The sequence below is a fragment of the Schistocerca nitens genome, chromosome 1 (genome assembly GCF_023898315.1).
Source record: "Schistocerca nitens isolate TAMUIC-IGC-003100 chromosome 1, iqSchNite1.1, whole genome shotgun sequence".
Classification (NCBI taxonomy): domain Eukaryota; kingdom Metazoa; phylum Arthropoda; class Insecta; order Orthoptera; family Acrididae; genus Schistocerca; species Schistocerca nitens.
The window spans coordinates 747,890,031-747,911,773 of record NC_064614.1 but is presented as its reverse complement, the minus strand read 5'-3'; the positions used below and the strand labels follow the sequence as shown (position 1 = coordinate 747,911,773).

At 39.8% G+C, this 21,743-nt stretch overlaps 1 protein-coding gene across 1 annotated transcript in view; it reads right to left on the bottom strand.

Annotated features, from left to right (window-relative positions):
* Window positions 1-1,572: 1,572 nt before the first annotated feature.
* The window catches only part of LOC126260517 (protein abrupt-like), a 267,219-nt gene continuing 247,048 nt past the window's right edge, over window positions 1,573-21,743 (bottom strand). Inside the window, exon 7 of the mRNA XM_049957873.1 lies at window positions 1,573-1,996. Within this exon, the coding sequence (XP_049813830.1) occupies window positions 1,716-1,996 (281 nt within the window). The 3' untranslated portion in view covers window positions 1,573-1,715. The remainder of the gene's footprint in view (window positions 1,997-21,743) is intronic.

The following is a 21,743-nucleotide window of genomic DNA, read 5'->3' as shown; positions in this document are numbered from 1 at the left end:
ATATGTGCATTCTGGTTTAATTTCATAAAGATAAAGAATTTTTTTATTTACAAGTATGATTTTTATATTTTGTCACCATGAAAACCGTTCTACCTCTTTGTCTGAGCCAAATGATGGGAGCCATGAAAGGAAGCTATAATTAGGTGACAGATGTGTCTATATTTAATGCCCTCATACTTGCAGTCTTGTTTGAAAACAGATATGAGACTCTGAATCTGCCTAAACAACCTCATTTACATATTTAAATATGATAGAGGACTGTTTCACATTTTGGTGAATTGTGCCTAAGTATTATGTATTTGAATGTCCATCTGCTGCAGTTTGATGTACTAAGTTATTTTCACCCAAGACAGTATTCAGTCATGCAGCAGTCAGTAAATTTTTTGTTAAAACATCGCCATTATGCTATTACCATCATACATCTTGTGCAGAGATCACGAGAACAAGATACATGGTATTAGGGTGATTACAGAGGCATATAGACATTTTTATCTCACTCAATTCGTGAACTGGAATGGTACAGAAAAAAGGAAATGCTGAAAGTTTTACCACTGTCACTTGGTGAAATTAATTTGAATTTATATTCTCAATTACCTCATCAATAATGCAATCTTTAAAAATGTTTTTCTGTTAAACATTTTCACTTGTTGACTCATACTGGTCTGCAGAATTTTTTGTGCTTTAGTACCAGTGCATCAGCTTATGAGATTTAAAGTTATATTATACTTTGAATGTCATTCTTTCTCACATATTATACATTGGTTCTCAAACATCTTTCTCACACATTATACACTGGGTCTGAAACATCTAACAATGGTTTACAAACCTTTATTTATTCTTAATGAACTGGGGACATTTTGCTAAGAGCAATTGAATATGCAATAATATAATAGAAGTCCAAGCAGTATGGTGCAACTGACAATCTACTTAGCATTTGATGCCGAAATATCATTTTAATTAGGCAAATGCATATATATATATATATAGAGAGGGAAACATTCCACTTAGGAAAAATATATCTAAGAGCAAAGATGATGTGACTTACCAAATGAAAGTGCTGGCAGGTCGACAGACACACAAACAAACACAAACATACACACAAAATTCAAGCTTTCGCAACAAACTGTTGCCTCATCAGGAAAGAGGGAAGGAGAGGGAAAGACGAAAGGATGTGGGTTTTAGGGAGAGGGTAAGGAGTCATTCCAATCCCGGGAGCGGAAAGACTTACCTTAGGGGGAAAAAAGGACAGGTATACACTCGCACACACACACATATCCATCCACACATATACAGACACAAGCAGACATCTCACAAGCAGACATATTTGAAGACATGTCTGCTTGTGAGATGTCTGCTTGTGTCTGTATATGTGTGGATGGATATGTGTGTGTGTGCGAGTGTATACCCGTCCTTTTTTCCCCCTAAGGTAAGTCTTTCCGCTCCCGGGATTGGAATGACTCCTTACCCTCTCCCTAAAACCCACATCCTTTCGTCTTTCCCTCTCCTTCCCTCTTTCCTGATGAGGCAACAGTTTGTTGCGAAAGCTTGAATTTTGTGTGTGTGTTTGTGTTTGTTTGTGTGTCTATCGACCTGCCAGCGCTTTCATTCGGTAAGTCACATCATCTTTGTTTTATATTAGTGAAAGACATTAAGGCAGCTGAACACACTCACACTACTAGTATCTATAATGATCAATCTCATCTGGAGATGCTAGACTACGGTGTACTAGGATTCCCAGAAACTGATGAACTGCCAGTGGAAGTAGTGAAGGTCGGAGAGCATCTGGTGTCCATGGATGAGGTACTCATTATTTGTATGTGATGCATACGCACATGGTCTCGCATGGCAAATTTGTTCTTCACTGTTTTCCCACAGTACTCACATCTAGCAGTAGGAAGGGCAGTATGCATGCGAGCAACGTGCTTGTACATATTTGTACGACGAGATATGAGTTTCCCACACACCTGGCATGGCATAGGTCCTTCACTTTGTTCTCCTGATTAAAAAAAAATACAATTTTTATTCACATAAATATTCAGAACAATACCCTGTAAAAGGAATAAAATATTACGTTATAAGCAATCAGACTCAACCTGAAACACAGTCATGAACCTTTCCTCCAATAGCCTTAGCCATGGCAAAGGGATTTTCATTTATTTATTAGTATGGCACTGGGATGATTTTGTTGAAGTGATGCAGTACACAACAAATAAAAATAAATACAATATGATTATTTAATGAATAAAGGAGAATCTAGTGATTCATGAGAAAATGCCTTTTGACAGTGCTACAATAAAAGGACTGCTTCATATTCCAAATGAAAGATAGTGGCTTCGCAGAATTCTCCCTTTTGACAGTCATAAGGCTTGTTGAGATAGTTAGCATATCTACAGCCCAATGTTTGAAATAAAGTAAAATGTATTGACTGAACATTCTGGTCACTAACATTTATTTATATGATATTTAGCAGTTAGATGTGGCATTAAGCTCAACAGCAATTAAAAGATAATTGTTATATGCAGGATACCAAATGAAGTGACACATTGTTCACACTATACTCATTATTCGGTAAGAGCTTGATTTAAATTGCAGTCTTTTTGTAACTGATTCCTGTTTTCCAGCATTTCCTTGAATCACTCAACTCTAATCCTGGCTGTCTTCAAAAGATTCTCAAATAATCAAAACATGAATTATTTTTAACTACTGCAAAAGTCATTAGAGAGATTAAAAGTGAGAAATAGAAAAATACATTTTTTCATTGTTTACTTCACTGTCTGTGGAAAAAAGTGTAGTAGCTGTATGACCTTTCATACATAAAATATCAGGATTTGATAATGTATAGAAACTACTGAAAATAAAAAAGGGGATGCAATAATATGCTATGTCTGAAATCTATTGTATTCCTTGTGAGTGGAAAACGGTGAACACAATGGATTGAATATAGTAGTTACATTGTTACTATTTAAACCATTCTTCAAAAAACTATAAGACAGAAACAATCCAACAGACTGAAAACTTTCTCATTTTCTGATATCCTTATTTTTGACAGTTAAGTTATGTGGAAATCAAGGACAGGAAGCAGCACTGTAAAGCAAGAGTGTAAACTGGGACAAGCGTGTTAAACAAGGAGAAGTATAAGAAAAAAATAGCAAGTAATATAAAGTTGGATGCAAAGACACAATAGACAGAACAATCCAGTGCAAGAAATTGATGTCTGGTACAAATTCTTGTCTCTAGTTTATCCATTATCTTTACTTTTTCATTCTGTTTATCCATTATATGAAGCGGCACAAATTTACAGCTTCTAGCGGATCCCAGTACACTCGAATCACACATCATACAACAGTAGCTTAGGCTTTGGACAATGTCCTTCTTTGAAGCTAGCAAATAAACATAAAGCTAATTTTTTCCAACACAGTTGAACGTTAAATTACAGTGCAGTGAAGCTGTGTGTATATCACTGTTTTGTTTGTGTGGGAAGCAAACAACTAATGAAGAGATGTAATGACTATTATGCCTCATTGTATAACAGAGGGATGTTCCATGTGGATGTGAATTATTTTAAGGAAGTGAACAAAAATGCTTAGTAAACACTGTTATTTTCAGAAGCTTTATTCATGGCTTAATTACTTAAAACAGACTTCCAATATACAGAAATTATATATTCAGAGTGTTAATGAACCCCAGTTTTGCATCATGGTATGATAATGTAACAATATGAGACAACATGCCAAATTGGTCATGAAAATTGTCTTTTACATATTTAAAATGATATATCAAGTAACAATGGCAAAATATTCAGCACATAATTTCAGAATACTAAGTTGACCAAAACTAATAGTCTGGAGGTGGAAATTGCGTCACTGTCAGATAAAGGTCCTTCAGTTGATGACATGTTATGTGGCACATCCATAAAGTAAGTGTGCTACTAGTACTACAGTTATCAAATCATATGTTGCATGGAGCAATTGCTTGTACATGGTAAGAGTAATCACATGACATGGTACATGTCCTAGTGGAACTTCCCTAGATCTCACAGTAGCTTCGTAGCAGTGGTTGAAAATGGAGGCTCATATTCCAGCTCCTGCTGTGTGTGAAGTGTAGTCAGTGATAAAGGTTTTGAATGCACTGAACATAGTGCTGACTGAAGTTGATAATCAGCTGTGCCAGGTCGTGTGCCTAATGTCATCAGCAAACAGGTGGTGTGTTACTGATGCAGACATTTTGCAGCAGGTCACCAAAATGTTCATGATGAGGAATGCAGTTGGAGGCTATTCATCATTACAGGCAAATTGTGTGGGGATGCTTTGTGGAGTATTGTTAGTTCACAACACTGGAACTCAGCAGTCACTTCTTGTTACATAAATTATTATGGAGCACTTGCTCCAGAAATTGCACACCAGGTGGGTGCTGAAGCAGCTGACACCAGAACCACAAAGCAAAGCATGTGTAGACAACTTTGATTTTCCTTCAGCAGCACCATGACGAAGGTAATGAGATTCTGGACTGTATCATCATAGGTGATGAGTTGTGGGTTGCATACGATACCTCACAGAGAAAGCAGCATTCAATGCTCTCCCTGCAAGATGAAATTCAAGCAGACTGTCACACAGCAAGTACTGTGTTCAGTGTTCTGTTACAGATGGCAAGTTCTCCTTATCTAATTTCTAAGAAGAGATGAGATGGTGAATGCTGAGCATTATTGCAAAATGATGCATTAATTGCAATGGTGGAGGATGCTCAGTGCCAATGTTATCTTGCTGGACAGTAATACACGTCCACACATGGCTCGACAAACAACAGAGCTCCTGCAGATGTTCAGATGGGAGATGTTTGACCATCCCCACTTTAGCCCAGACCTTTCTCCCAGTGATTTCCATCTTTCCCTGAACCTCAAAAAATTCCCGTCTGGTCAGAGTCAGCATTTTCAGTCTGACAGAGAGGCTGAGATGGTTGACACACTGTGTTTCCAATCCCAGATGACTGACTTCTATGATATAGGGATACAAAAATTGCTTCCACAATATGACAAATGTATGAATTTTGGTGATGAATATGTTGAAAAACAGCCTGAGACTTCCTGTACCTGTTCCAATAAATTTTTCAGTTGTGTTTTGTTTCTGGTCACAACACCAAGGAAACTTACATTATGGATTCACTTTGTATTTTAGGTCACATTTGAGTGCTAGATAGCAAAAACATGTTGATGACTACATGAAAATCTGCACATAAAATATTCAGATGCTCAATTACAGAACATAAGAGGCAAACGTGAAATTTTATTCATGTATCCTCCCTTTCTCGTGCCTTGTATCCAACTGATACAGGGTTGGGACCACTATTTTATGGAGAATCAATCATTCCTACGTATAGGCAATTATTACGAAAGTGTCACCATCTCCAAAGGCGTTTTGATGCTACTGACAGCTCACTGCCCTCCCCTCCCTTTCTTCCCAACCAGGGATGAATTTGTTTACCCTTTCTGCCTGCAGCTAGTGTAAACGCATGGTCAAATGTCACATTGTTCTGCAAAATGCTTGTGCATTTGGACATGGAAATTTGCCTGTTATTTACTGACAAAATGGCTGAAAACCACATTCAAGCTGGCTGGCATTTTATTCCTTCATCCCTTGAAATCAAAAGAAAAAGTGTCAATAATAATAATAACGTCCGCCTGAAGTACTAACAGGTGGACTGAGTAATCTGAAAGTGCTGCTGCTGGTCCCAAGCTTGGATAAAGGAGGAGGGTTGGTACCCAAATAAGCCATAAAAGAGAAGCCAGGTCACATCTCAGGGCACCTCTGAGGCTAACTACCCCAGCTGTAAGCCTGTTAACATCTAGATGTTGACCCCAACATAAATCATTCGATTCAGCATGATGGTAAGTTCTCTTACAGGAAGCACTACCCCATGTGGTAACCAATCTGCCGTTGTCAGTGACAATATTAGTGAGCCAACAGATTCTGGGGAAATCGCACCAGCATGCAAGCGATCGCAAAGTAAGAAAGTGTCATACTTTGCTACCTTCAACGTTAACTCACTCCTCAAAACTGGAAAACTGAGACATCTTACTGTTACTTCGGCCAAGCAAAAAATCATTGTAACTGCATTACAAGAAACAAGATATACAGACGAAGCAGCATTTGAATCAGAAGGATATCACAATCTGAAGGGAAAACCTGACAAGTAATGAAGAACGTACCTCAACTGGGCACAGGCTTTATAAGCAATAAACAAATCCTGGGAGCCATCACTGATTTTAGCTCCAGAAACAGTAGACTTTCCACACTTACCTTTAGGGGAGCAAATAAGATTTATATCATTGTCAATGAAGATGCTCCCACAAATGAGACTGATAGAACTGACCCAGAGAAAGTAGAAGAATTTTGGGAAGACCTGGAGGAAACACTATCCAAGATTCCAACTAAGAATGTTATCATACTATTTGGAGACTTCAATGCTCGGCTAGGGAAAGAGAGGAAGTTCAGAAACATAATTGGGAACTATCCAGCCCACAACAGGACTAATAGGAATTGCAAATGACTAGTGGAAATTTGTAAAACATTTGACCTGATAATGAGATCAATGGCATTTAAATGCCTTCCAAGAAAACAGAAAACGTGGGTATCCCCCAAACCAGTACTAGGAGAGTTTCAGCATGACCATGTAGCGATATCAAGACATGTAGAGAAGGAAATTCAAAGTCCTCAAGAGTGCAAATTTAGACTCAGATCACTTTCTATCCAAAATAAAAATCAAAATTCTACCAAGAGCCCATCAGACTAAATACACTACCTGTATTATGAAGTATGATACAGAGAAACTTAGAACTAGCTAAGATTTTTAGGCGAGTTTGAATCAGAAGAACTATCTAGGTTGGAAACAGTTGAAAGGTGTACTGAATGACAACTTAAAGAAAACAGTTCACCTGGAGAAGAGGAAGAAACATGCATGGTGGCCGATAGAAGGAGATAAAGCAATCAAAAAGTGTGGGTTGATTGGTGGTCACATAAAACACCAGAAAATCTAAAGAACTTCCAAGAAGTAAGAAAAACCACTGCTAAAACTATCAGAAATGTCAAGAGGAAATATTTGCAAGAATGTTTAACTCAAATAAAAGAAGACTTCCGGAAGAACAACATGTGAGACTTCTATAGAATGTTCAAGACCAACTTAAATAGATATGATCCTTCAAAACTCAGCTTTAAGAATAATGAAGGAAAGTCAGTGTATGGAGACATGGAAAACAGTCATATCTTGGTGGAATACTTTGAAGACCTCCTGAATTGTGAAGCGCCATCTGAGACATTCAATTACAATGAGAAAGAACCAAACCCCAACTCAGAACCACCAACTATAAAAGAGGTTAAGAACATTATAAGAACCTTGACAAAAACAAAGCACCTGGGGAAGATGGGATCGTCACAAAAAAGTATGTGAACGAGAATATGATCATAGAACTAACGAAAATTGTATGAAAAATCTGGGAAAAGCAGCAGCTTCGAGAAGGTTGGACATTGGCACTAATACAAGGCGATAAGATGGAACCTGGGAACTACAGGGGAATTTCTTTAATACCTGTGACCTATAAGGTGTTCTCAAAAGCACTGCTAAATAGAGTGGAAGAACAACTAAATCCACAAATTGATGAGTGCCAAGGAGGCTTCAGAAAGGAGAGATCATGCACAGGACAGATCCTGAATCTAAAACTAATAATCACTTATCAAAAACAGAGGAGCAAAATGTTAATGCTTACATTCATAGACTTCAAGAAAGCCAATGATTCTGTAGATGCACACACACTGTTCCAAATTATAGGGGAGATGAATTTGGACAGAAAATCCAGTGAACTGGTTAAACAGACCCTAAGCAACACAACATCCAAGGTCAAGTTCTGAGGAAAGCTGTTGGAGGCCTTTAAGATTAAAACTGGGATGAGACAGGGAGACGGACTTTCCCCTTTGATATGTAATTGTGTCCTCAATAAGATAATCAGAGAGTGGCAACAAGGAATGAAAGAACTGGGTGGAATATGACTGGAGCATAAGAATAAAGGAGTACAGGTAGACTGTCTAGCATTCACAAATGACATTATGATCTTGTCCGAATCACTAGAAGAGGCAGTTAACCAAACCATAGAACTGCAGAGACAGGCAGCTAAAGCAGGCCTACAAGTCACTATCGAGAAAACACATTACATGACAAACATCATGACAGCTCCTAGATGGATGACAACAGAAGGAGGGGAAATTCAGAAGGTGGAGAGATTCAAATACCTTGGAGAATGGATAGACAATGGAATGACTGAAAAAGAAGCAATGGGAGCACGAATAAACAAAATGAACTTAGCATATAAACTAACTATCAACACCTACAGTAAGAAGAATATTTTAATAAACGCAAAATTGAAACATTAAAAACAGTGATTCACCCTGAAGCTCTATATGCAGCAGAAATTCTCAACTTAGTAAGAACCGGAGTGATCAAGAGGCTAGAACTGATAGAATGCAAGGTTCTCAGGAGAATATTAGGACCTCGAAGAACATAAGATGGTCAATGTAGAAACTGAGCCGACCAGGAACTGTATACCAAGATAGAAAAAATTTCTGATGTCATCAGGAAAAGAAGGAGCATGTGCTTCACACACATCCTCAGAAAACCAAAATATGATGGATCCAAGAGATACAAAGAGATCTGAAAGAAATGAGAATAAAGGAACCAGATTTTTAAATAAAAAATTCAGACCTTCAAAGATTTTGAGGACAGAATAAGGCCCCTAACAAAATCATCTTGGACAGAAGAACGAAGATGAATTTGCTAGTACTAGACCTGTTAATCCACCAATTGTGAATAAAAAAATAAATCCTAGAGCTCATAATAATGGTCGCAAAGTATGAGAATGAAAGAATATTGGGAAAAAAGAAAGACCAGAAGAAACAAAGCTGAAGCGAATTAATGTGGTCTTAAGATGGCCAAAACGAAAGAAGAAGAAGAATGAGACATAAATAAACTGCTCACTTACCATTTCTAAATATGTTAACAAATCTACAGCAAAGCGTGAGTCAAAGCAAATCAGGACAAGGTGAAAAGCAATGTTTATCAGCTACTTCACTGGTAATTTGTAAAAACAGGAAAATTATGAGATGCTCAAGTAAAACTTAAAGTTGAGAATATTACTGAATAGGAGGCTTTGTTTAATTCATCTTTCAGTATCAAGAAGGCAAATTTCAGTAACACAAAAAAAAAAAAAAAAAAAAAAAAACAGATACTGCAATGTTAAGCAGAGTTTCACATAATGAACATCCAATTAAATGTTACTTAAGCAAATGCACACATGCTTACACTACCCCGTGAGAGGCTGGGCCATTTTTGAAAGCAACCATGTCATCTACAAGCTCTGCTGCGATCACTATTTAACTTTTTATATTGGTGTGACTACCAACCAACTGTACACCAGGATGAATGGCCACTGCCAAACTGTGGTCGAGAGCAAACACAACATGCTTGATTTCTTTGGATGCTCCACAACCTGGATCCTCCCCTCTATTACCAACTTTTCTGAACTGTGCAGATGGGAGTTATCCTTTAAAACCTATTCTCTGCTCCCAAAATCATCCCAGCCTCAACCTATGGTAACCTACTGTCCCCACACCCTCCACCCAACTATTTCCACCCCCTCCATCCTGCCACCTCCTCACAGTTCCTCTCCTCTCACCCTCACTGTGCACTGCTCTCTTTTGGTGCATCTACCGGACTTTCCCCTTCTCTGCTCTTCTCCTTTCTGTCCCCCATTCTCCTCTCCCCCATAACCATTGATGCTGTGCCTGGCAGCCCTGTTCTGCCACCTCTAGTTCCTGCATGCTCTGCCAGGTAGCACTGATTCCTCTTCCTGATACCAGCACAGTGCAATCCATTCTTCACCCCACTTTGGATTGTTGCTTCTGTTTGAAACATTTCTGTTGTGTTCTGGCCAGCGATGGTGATCACGTGTGTGTGAGTTGTGCTTCCTTGTGTGAATGTGTGTGTATTTTTCTTTTCTGAACAAGGCTGTGCATGAAAGCTTATATGTAGCAGTTTTTTTCATTGTGCTGGTCTGTAACTCAACATATCATTTTTATGGTGAGTAGCAATCTATTATTTTCATACAATTGTCAATATTCCAATTTGGGCTTCCCATTGTTTGTTTTTACTTAAGAAAACTTTTGTAATAAATACATGGAAATAAAATTACTAATTTTTGTACACATAAATAAATTAATTTTTATCATATTAATAAACAAAAATACATAATTACTTGAGGCAAATTAATGCTATAGAGAGGCAATCATTTTTTTGAAAAAGTAAATAAATAGGTTGGAGTAATTATGGAAGCTATAAAACAGTCTGAGCTAATGTCAGGTTTGTCTTTATAAGGAAAAGGAAGATTAGCTTTAAAGCCCACTCAACAACAACGTCATTAGAGAAAGAGAACAACTTAAGATATGCCTCAGATGGGGAAAGAAACTGGCCATTCATTTTCAAATAAACCATCCTAGTGTTTTGGAGAAAATGGAAAACCTAAATCTGGATGGCTGACAGAGATTTGAACCATGTTCACTTGAAAGTTACTCCAGTGTCAGAACTGCTGTGCCACACTGGTCAGTGTCCATTTACACTGAAGAGCCAAAGAAACTGGTACACCTGCCTAATATCATGTAGGGCCCCCACGAGCACGTATAAGTGCTGCAACATGATGTTGCATGGACTCAACTAATGTCTGAAGTAGTGCTGGAGGTAACTGACACCATGAATCCTGCAGGGCTGTCCACAAATCTGTAAGAGTACAAGGTGGTGGATATATCTTCTGAACAGCACGTTGCAAGGCATCCCAGATTGGCTCAATAATGTTCATTTCTGGGGAGTTTGGTGGCCAGCGGAAGCATTTAAACTCAGGAGAGTGTTCCTGGAGCTACTCTGTATCAATTCTGGATGTGTGGAGTGTCGCATTGTCCTGATGGAATTTCCAAAGTCCGTTGGAATGCACAATGGACATGAATGGATGCAGGTGATCAGACAGGATGCTTACTTACGTGTCACTTGTCAAGAGTCGTATCTATATGTATTAGGGATCCCATATCACTCTAATTGCACACACTCAACACAATTACAGAGCCTCCAGCCGCTTGAACAGTTTCCTGCCAACATGCAGGATCCATGGATTCATGAGATTGTCTCCATACCCATACACGTCTATCCACTTGATACAGTTTGAAACCAGAGTTGTCCGACCAGACAATACGTTTCCAGTCATCAACAGTCCAATGTCAGTGTTGACGGGCCCAGGCAAGGCATAAAGCTTTGTGTCGTGCAGTCGTCAAGGGTGCAAGAGTTGGCCTTTGCCTCCAAATGCCTACATCAATGATGATTCGTTGAATGGTTCACATGCTGACACTTGTTGATGGCCCATCACAGAAATCTGCAGCAATTTGCAGAAGGGCTGCACTTCAGTCATGTTGAATGATTCTCTTCAGTCATCGTCGATCCCATTCTTGCAAGATCTCTTTCCAGCCACAGCAATGTCAGAGAGTTGATGTTTTACTGGATTCCTCATATTCACAGTACACTCATGGAAATGGTTGTACTGGAAAATCCCCATTTCCCGCTACCTCGGAGATGCTGTGTCCCATCGCTTGTGCATTTACTATAACACCATGTTCAGACTCGCTCACATCTTGAAAACCTGCCATTGTAGCAGCTGTAACTGATCTAACAACTGCGTCAGACACTTGCTATCTTATAAAGTCATTGCCGACCGCAGTGCCATATTCTGCCTGTTTCTATATCTCTGTATTTGGATATGCATGCCTATACCAGTTTCTTTGGCACATCAGTGTATAAATAAATGGCAATAAAAAAAGGAACAACGGTCTACCTGAGACTTTTTATTTTAGTTTAAGAGATATTGTCTTTATCTCTGTTCCTCTAAAATTATGAATCACTCCCAATAACATGCCTATGCTAGATCTACAAGTAAGTTGCAGTCTTTAAAAGGCTGTAGGAGATGTTAGTTAATTGCAGCACATAAAAGTAACTATTGCACTAGTCACTTCCAAATCTTAACCTAATAAAGAGGACCAAAGTATGTGTACTATTCTGCAATGTCATTACTCAAAAGAAAGAATTAGTCTTTTTTTTAAAAAAAAAAACACAGATTCAAACAGAGTGCAAAAATAAGCATTTAAAACCCAGTTGTAGCAGACTGAGGGCCATTTTACAAAGTTAGCTATTAATCTCCTAACTGATTATCCCAAGATAATCCATTTTGCTGATAAATATTATCCCAAGATAACTCATGCCTCCAAATTTTACGCATTCCTGCACAAATATCCTGATTATAAACATTATAGTTCATTTCACTGCCACCAGTTAGCACCAACATGCACATCATAATTGTTGTAGTTACCCCCCATGAACCATAGACCTTGCTGTTGGTGGGGAGGCTTGCGTGCCTCAGCGATACAGATAGCTGTACTGTAAGTTCAACCACAACGGAGGGGTATCTGTTGAGAGGCCAGACAAACGTGGTTTCTGAAGAGGGGCAAGCAGCCTTTTCAGTAGTTGCAGGGGCAACAGTCTGGATGATTGACTGATCTGGCCTTGTAACACTAACCAAAACGGCCTTGCTGTGCTGATACTGCGAACAGCTGAAAGCAAGGGGAAACTACAGCCATAATTTTTCCCGAGGGCATGCAGCTTTATTGTATGGTTGAATGATGATGGCGTCCTCTTGGGTAAAATATTCTGGAGGTAAAATAGTCCCACATTCGGATCTCCGGGCAGGGACTACTCAGGAGGACGTTGTTATCAGGAGAAAGAAAACTGGCGTTATACAGATCGGAGCGTGGACTGTCAGATCTCTTAATCGGGCAGGTAGGTTACAAAATTTAAAAAGGGAAATGGATAGCTTAAAGATGGATATAGTGGGAATTGGTGAAGTTCAGTGACAGGAGGAACAAGACTTCTGGTCAGGTAAATACAGGGTTATAAATACAAAATCAGATAGGGGTAATGCAGGAGTAGGCTTAATAACGAATAATTCGGTAGTAGGAAAAGCAAGAGAAGGAAACGTAGTAGGCGAATATGGAATGGGGGTAAGAAATGAAAGAGGAAGCTGCCTGGTAGAATTTTGAACAGAGCATAACTTAAATCATGTAGCTGAAACTTGGTTCAAGAATCATGAAAGAAGGTTGTGTACATGGAAGAGGCCTGGAGATACTAGAAGGTATCAGATAGATTATATAATGGTAAGGAGAGATTCAAGAACCAGGTTTTAAATTGTAAGACATTTCCAGGGGCAGATGTGGACTCTGACCACAATCTATTGGTTATGAACTGTAGATTAAAACTGAAGAAACTGCAAAAAGGTGGGAATTTAAGGAGAAGGGACCTGGATAAACTGACTAAACCAGAGGTTGTACAGAGTTTCAGGGAGAGCATAAGGGAACGATTGACAGGAATGGGGGAAAGAAATACAGTAGAAGAAGAATGGGTAGCTTCGAGGGATGAAGTAGTGAAGGCAGCAGAGGATCAAGTAGGTAAAAAGACGAAGGCTAGTAGAAATCCTTGGGTAAGAGAAGATATTTTGAATTTAATTGATGAAAGGAGAAAATATAAAAATGCAGTAAATGAAGCAGGCAAAAAGGAATACAAACATCTCAAAAATGAGATCGACATGAAGTGATGATACAGGTGGAAACAGTGAAATATAGCAGCCAATGTGTTTCAACCACCAAATATTATGTCTTGCTGCTATCATGTGAAGAACTTTGAACTTTCCTTGTTCTAACCATTTTGCAGTGTTGTTCAGAAACCTGAATTATGGCTCTACTAGACATGGCATGTAGGCATATCAACTCCATTTTCAATGACATAACGTCTTACAAGAGGTTTTGCGAAATCACTGAACAAAATTTAGCCAGTTTACAGCACCTTGGAAATAAGTTCAAAGCTTCTTATGTTCCTGAACTGGACATTACAGTGGATGAAAGTCTACTTTTGTACTAGGGCCGACTGGGTTGGTACAGTACAAGTATATCCTGATAAAAAGTGCACGAAGTGGAATACAATTCTACACGCTGTGTGAATCATCTGGTAGATATATGTAGTCCCTGAATAGTTACAGAATGAAAGGGACAAAGCTATGTCATCATAGGTTGTTTTGGCACTTGTAAAACCACTCCTGATGCAAAGCTACTGTACAATGACAGATAGCTTTTATAGATGCCCACAGTGGGAGATTTCCTAATTTTGAAGTCCACTGACAGTTATGGAACAGTAGAAATTGCCCAGAAAGAGATGCCACAATCTCTCTGAAATAAAAAATTATGAAAAAGGGAAATTGCAGGCGAAAAGTGAGGAAAAGTTCTAGCATTGCATTGGAAAGACGAGAAAAACATGGTACTTCTTTCAACTATCCACACTACGGATATGGAGGAGACTGAGTACAGGGCAAAGAAAATAATCAAGCCAAGGCTTGTGCTTGACTACAACAATACAGTGGGAGGAGTGGATCAAGCCAATCAGAGAATGGCATCATATCCAATACCCAGAATGCAATGCAAGAAATACTACAAGAAAACCTTTGTCCATTAGCTGGAAATTTCTGTGAGGAATTCTTTTATTTGTATGACAAACCTTGAGAGCAAAAGGACTCCCTGGAATTTAGAAAGTGAGCCCACCTAGGACGAACGTCCCACCCTCTTGACTGACAGAAAGACATTTCCCAGAAGTCACTGAACCAACACAGAAGAAGAGCAATCTGATATGAGTGTTTACAGTTTACTCCAAGAAGCAGGATACACTTGTGAAGCGTGTCTGGGGAGAAACACGACACTACTGCACCCAGTGCCACGTCCCCTTGGGCATCACACCATGCTTCAGAATCTATCATATAAAAATAGATTTCTAATACAATTCTAGTGTGGTTTTCATGTTATCTACCTTCTGATATGTATCTTCAAATAAAAAAAATCATCTTTGTGATAAGCAATGTGTTGTAATGAGTATTTCCAGAGCTTGTGATGATCCCGAGCTATCCATTTGCACCTAAATGTCTCTTTAAATTTTCAAGTTAAATGTAGGACTGAGTTGCCAAAGCAATATATTTTCAAAAAAGTGTAAAATTACATAGGAAAAAAGAAGGTTTTGTGACAGAAATAGGTATGTTAGGAGGTTAAATAGGAGAATTTTCTTCTTCCCCTTTTGTTTTGAGAAAAAAAGGAAGATATTTACAAGACAGATAGCCACGTGAAATGAAAACAAAGGTTACAACAGACATATGATGAAGAAAGCTAGAAAGGCATAGGAAGAAGTAAAAGAACGGTTTCACAGAATACCTTAAATAAACCATTGAAGCCTCAACGGATGTGATTGTACTGACAATATTGTTAATTTGCATGGTCTAAGAGTGCTACCAGGTGTACAACTTTGCCTCTGTTTGTCGACAGGTGGCAACAGCGGTAAGTAGCGGTTGAGAGAAACAGATCGCAGATGTCAGGCAGTTAGCTTGGACCTCGGTCGACATAACCGCATTCAATCATTAGTCGATTTGTGTCTGCACCATAAAGTTGTTCTTGATTGAAAAAGTCAGTTTACGAGCCTAATTCTCGCCATTTGCGGAAGGTGTTACTGTTTTGTTTCAATATGAAGAAAACAGCGGCTGAGTCTCATTGAATGCTCTCAAGTACATATGGTAAGGATGCTATTAGTTAAAGAACGTGATGTGAGTGGTTTCAACACTTCAAGAATGGTGATTTTAACGCCATAGACCAACATAGTGGTAGAAGAGAGAATGCTTTCGAAGATGCAGAATTGGTTGGAGACATTGCTGAGTGAAGACTCATGTCAAACTCAAGAAAAATTGGCATGGTTAGTGGGAGTGACACAGCAAGCAATTTCAAAATGTCTCAAGGCTATGGGCATGATTCTGGAAGAAGGAACTTGAGTCCTGTGTGAGATGAAACCGAGAGACATTGAACGGTGTTTGTGTGTTTGTGAACAGTTGCTTCAGAGGCAAAAACGGAAGGGATTTCTGCATCGCATTGTGAATGGGAATGAAAAATGGGTTCATTACGATAACCCTGAACGCAAAAAATCATGGAGATATTCCGTCCATACTTCCACGTCAATGGCCAAACCGAATATTCATGGCTCCAAGATCATGCTCTGCATTTGTTGGGACCAGCTCGGCATTGTGTACTATGAGGTGTTAAAACCAAGTGAAGCAATCACAGGTGCTTGTTATCAAACCATTTTGCAAAGTGTTGAATGATACATGTGTAACCAATTTGTTTCATTAAAGCCGCAAATGTTGGAGAAAAAACGGCAGAAGCAAAGTTGTACACCACGTATCATTTCAGTTTATAACAATGAAAACAATCAATTTTTGCAAGCTTTCGGAGTCTGTGGTTCCTTCTTCAGGCAGAAGGGTTGAAGGGGAAGCAGGATGGGTGAAGGAAAAGGACTGAAGAGGTCTAGGGGGTAGATTTCATGAAAGTCACCCAGAACCGCATGTCAGAGGAGATTTAGTGGACAGGATGAGAAGTAAAGACTGATTGTTGGGGAACTGCACTGTATGAGATTTGAAAACCTGAGAGCTTAAAGGTGGAAGATAGAGTAATATGCAAGACAGATATTACTGCTTAAACATTGTGTATGAATTAATAGTGAAAAGATAAGTGCATTGTACAAAATACAGGAGGGAGGGGGTGGTAAAAAATAGACAGATGAAAGATGTACAAAACTAAAATGGAGTGAAGAAGGGAGAAGTTACTGTGAAGAAATGCTGAGGCAGAAGAAGTTAACCCAAATTAAGGCTAGGTGGGTGGTGAGAATCACATGGGGAGTTCTGAGAAACTGGTGTCTGAGGGAAGAATCCAGATGGCGCGTGTGGTGAAACAGGCACCAATGTCACGATTGTCATGTTGTAGACCATGATCTGCAACAGGATGTTGCATGTTGCCAGTATACACCCTCTGCCTGTTCCCATTCATCCAAACTGATAGTTTGGTTCTACTCATGCCAATGTAAAAGGCCGAACAGTGTTTAGATAACAGTTGGTAAATGACACGTTGTTTCACAGGTGTCTCTCCCGGCGATATTATATGTTTTTTCAGTTACAGGGCTGGTATAGTTGGTGGTGGGAGGGTGCATAGAGCAAGTCTTGCAGCAGGAACGTTCACAAGGGTAGGAGCAAAGGGTAGGGAGATGGGTTCAGAAGGAGCATAGAGTCTGACAAGAATATTGCACAGATTGAGAGGTTGACAAAAAGCTATTCCAGGTGCTGTGGGCAAAATCTCAGACAGATCGAACATATTTCAGGGCATGATTTTAGGAAGTCATGGCCTTGTTGAAGCAGCTGATTAATACATTCCAGACCAGGATAATGCTGAGTGACCAGTGGTGTGCTGCGAAGTTGTTTTTTGGAGGGTTCAGCAATGCCAGGATTGGATGTGATGGCCCGGGAAACCTGCTTTTGAACTAGGCTGGTGGGGTAATTACATCCAGTGAAGGTGAAGGCTGAGGTGAGAATGGTGGTGTATTGCCGTAAAGAGTCTGCATCCAAACAAATATGTTTGCCTTGAATGCCAAGACTGCATGGGGGGAGGGGGGGGGGGACGTTTGACATAGAATGGATGGTAACTGTCAAAATGTACATAATGTTGTTTGTTAGTAGGTTTTATGTGGACAGAAGTATGCAGCTGGCCTTCCGTGAGGACAAGATCAACATCAAGGAAAGAGACACGTGATTCAGAATACAACCATGTGAAATTTAATTGGGAGAAGGTATTCCGAGATTCCAGGAATTTTAACTGGTCAGCCTCATCATGAGTCCATATGGTAAAGATGTCACCAATGTACCTAAACCAAACCAGAACTAAAGGTTTATGGATCCCAGGAAAGCCCTGTCCAAGTGGCCCATGAAAAGGTTGGTGTAGGAAGGAGCCATCCTGGTTCACATGGCTGTACCCTGATCTTTTTGCTGAAAGGTGAAGGAGTTGTTGGTAATTATGAAGTCGATTAAAGTGAGTAGCAAGGACGCCATAGGTCTGAAATCAGGAGGGCCTGACTGAGGAAATGTTCAGCAGCAGACAGACCATGTACATGAGGGATGTTGGTATAGAGAGAGGTGTGTGGTAGTAGTGGGGTGGGTACAGATTCCAGACCATCTAGGAAATTGTTGGTATCTTTGACATAAGAGGAAAGTCTTTGTACTATGGGTTGCAGGTGATGATCAACTAAGGCAGATATACGTTCGATAGGTGCTTTGAAGCCAGCAACTATAGGACAGCCAGGATGATTGGGTTTGTGGATCTTATGAAGAAGGTAAAAGGTGGGGGTGCGTGGTTTAGCTGGGGATGGGAAGTCTATGGACTGAGGAGTTAGTCCTTGTGAGGAGCCTGGGGTTTTAAGGATGGACTGCAGGTCAGGGATCACAAGGATGGGATCTTGATGGCAGACACTGTATGTAAACGTGTCAGACAGTGTAGAGCTTCACTAACAAACTCCTTTCAGTCAAGTACCACAGTGGTAGATCCTTTGTCTGCTGGAGGGATAATGATCATTATCCATCAATGGAGTCAACAGCTTTTAGGTAAAGTAGAGCCCAGAGTTCTGCAGAGGACAGGTTAGGATCATCCTGTACCAACCTGAGGAAGGGTTGTGAAGCAATGCTGCACATGAGGAATTCTTAGAAGGCTTGTAAGGGATGATTTTGAGGTAGTGGTGGTGGGTCAAGTTGGGACTGTGGTCGGAACTATTCAAGGCAGTGTTCAATATCAGGTTTGCTGCTCTTTAAAAGGGATTGGGTTGCAAAGTATTATTTCCAGTTGACATATGCGTGAAGAAAAAAAATAGGTCCTTCACCACAGTAGCATGATGAAATGCTGGTTTAGGGGTGACATTGAGACCCTTGGATAATACAGATAATTCAGGAAGGGAGGGTGCTTTAGACAAAAGGTTGAGGACACTGTTCTGTTGTGACTGGTTCTTGTGATAATGAGTATTTATTGGTATGGAGGCAACGGTGAAGGCTGTGGAATGTTAAGGAGATTGGCCACGTTTGGTTTGTAGGAGAGGAGTGGTGTTTGATGGTGTGGCTGTTTAAGGAACTGCACAAGGATAGGAAGAGAAACACCAATGTTCAGATAAGCCAGTGGGATAGCTTTTTGAGATGAAGTCTGACATGTTGTTGCAGGTTGAAGTTGGCTTGGCAGATGATACCATTCAAGTAAACACGAGGGGCAGATAACTGCAGGATTTTGTAGAATGAGACAAGTCTGGTGGAGTAGAAATTGGCTGATAGGACATACAGGTCACAGATTAGCTGGGTAAGAGCAAGAGATTGCTGTGTTTGAAACTGAAAAAGAGCCTAGTGTAGAATATGATTACATCTAGAAACAGGGACTTTCAATGTTAGGCCTTTTGGAGTAACTCCAAGAGACAAACAGATTTATAAAAAAAAAAAAAAAAAGACTGTGGGACCTTAGTTTTGATAGGGCAAAGAAATGTTTTTGAAACGAATGGCTGTAATATGTGATGGGGTACATTATGGCAAGAGGGGACATTTTGGAGTATTAGAAATCGTGGGAGTGGCAAAAATGATAATCAGAGTGTGGATAAATGGTAGAAAATCGGCGGAAGAAAAGCACAGAAAAAATTCGGCAAAAATCAGAAAAAATCGTACGAAAATCATGACAACGGATGATGGTTATCAAGAAGAATTGAGTGGGAGAGAAATTCTCGCCGGAAAAGTGGTCTATATGATATGAAAAAAATTGATTGTGGAAAAAAAATCGACTGCGAAAGTCGTAAGAAGACAAAATTTTAAAATGTGGGTAAACAGAAACAGAAAATCATTGAAGAAAATGAAAACTACTTAGCTTGACAATTAAAGTAATATAGGAGACGGCAGTCGATCAGAGCGGTTTGACGAAAAACAAACGCACAAAAACGTGAATGAATTACATATAAACAAGGTAAGTGGAGGGAGGGGAAGAAAATAGCTGCCACATTTGCGAACAAGTCAGCAAAGACGATTGGGACAAGGCCCAGCAGTGTAGTGAACTACAAATTGTCATATGCAAATTCGAAAATACCAATGGAATTGTTACATGCAAATAAAAATGGGCCCTTCCTCGTGCACAGAAATCAGTACTAGAAAAATGTAGGGGCAAAGTGTTCATTAATTTCGGTGATACATGTAAGCAAACGAACAGATTAGCACATAAGATAGTAAACAGAAGACAGTTTGAACAAGACAGACGACAATTACTAACAAGAGGGTTACATAAGATGGAATGATGGTCACAAGGGCTAATATAAGAACGAAAACAACCACTTTTTGACAAAATGAGGTAATTGGGTAGATAAAAAAATCTACTCACCAAGTAGCGGCAGAATGCACACATGAAAAATTATAATTAGGCAAGCTTTCGAAGCCAGAGGATCCTTCTTCAGGCAGAAGGGTTCAAGGGGAAGACAGAGTGGTGAAGGAAAAGGACTGAATAGGTCTAGGAAAAGGGGTACATTTCGGAAAAGTTGCCCAGAACTGCATATCAGGGCAGACTTACCAGATAGGATGAGAAGGAGAGACTGATTGTTGGGAAACTGCACTGGATGAAATTTGAAAACCTTAGAGTTTAAAGGTGGAAGACATGGTAATATGCAAGACAGAGATTACTGCTTAAACATTGTGCATGAGTTAATAATGAAAAGATAAGTGCATTGTATGAAACACAGGAGGGCGAGGCAGTGAAAAATAGACAGGTAAGAAAATGAAAGATGTAGAAAACTAAAATGGAGTGAAGAAAGGAGTAGTTACTGTGAAGAAATGCTGAGGCAGAAAAAGTTAACATAAATTAAGGCCAGGTGGGTGGCGAGAACTAAGGACGTATTGTAACGCTAGTTCCCACCTGTGGAGTTCTGTTTCCTTGGATGGAACTGTGATGTTTCCCTTCCTGCCCTCCTTAACATTCCACAGCCTTCACCACTGCCTCCCAGATTTAATAAATCATTATACCAAGAACCAGTCACAACAGTACAGTGTTCTCAACCTCTTTTCTAAAACACTCTCCCCTCCTGAGTTATCTATATTATCCAAGGGTCTCACCTTCAGCCCTAAACCGGCATTTGGTCATGCTGCTTTGGCGAAGGACCTACTTTCTTTCACCCGTAATGTCAACTGGAAATATGCTTCGCAACCCAACCCTGAAACCTTTCCAACAGCAAACATGACATTGAACCCTGTCTTGAACAGTTCCAACCACAGTCCCAACTTGATCCACTACCACTACATCAAAATCATCCCTTACAAGCTTTCCAAGAATTCCTCACATGCAGCACTGCTTCACAACCCTTCGTCAGGTCGCTTAAAGATGACCCTAGCCTGTCCTCTGCGTAACTCAAGGCTCCACTTTCCCTAAAAGTTGTTGACTCTATCATTATCCTGCCAGGAAACAAAGGATCTACCACTGTGGTACTTGACTGAAAGGAATATGTTAATGAAGGTCTATACCAGCTGCCTGACACCTCTACATACAGTATCTGCGATCAAGATCCCATCTCTGTGATTCAAACTGGCCTGCAGTTTGCCCTTAAGAACTCAGGCTCCTCACAAGAACTAACTCCTCAATCCATAGAACTTCTCGTCCCACCCAAACCATGCATCCACAATATAGGTTGACTCTTACATAGGAGATTGCAGC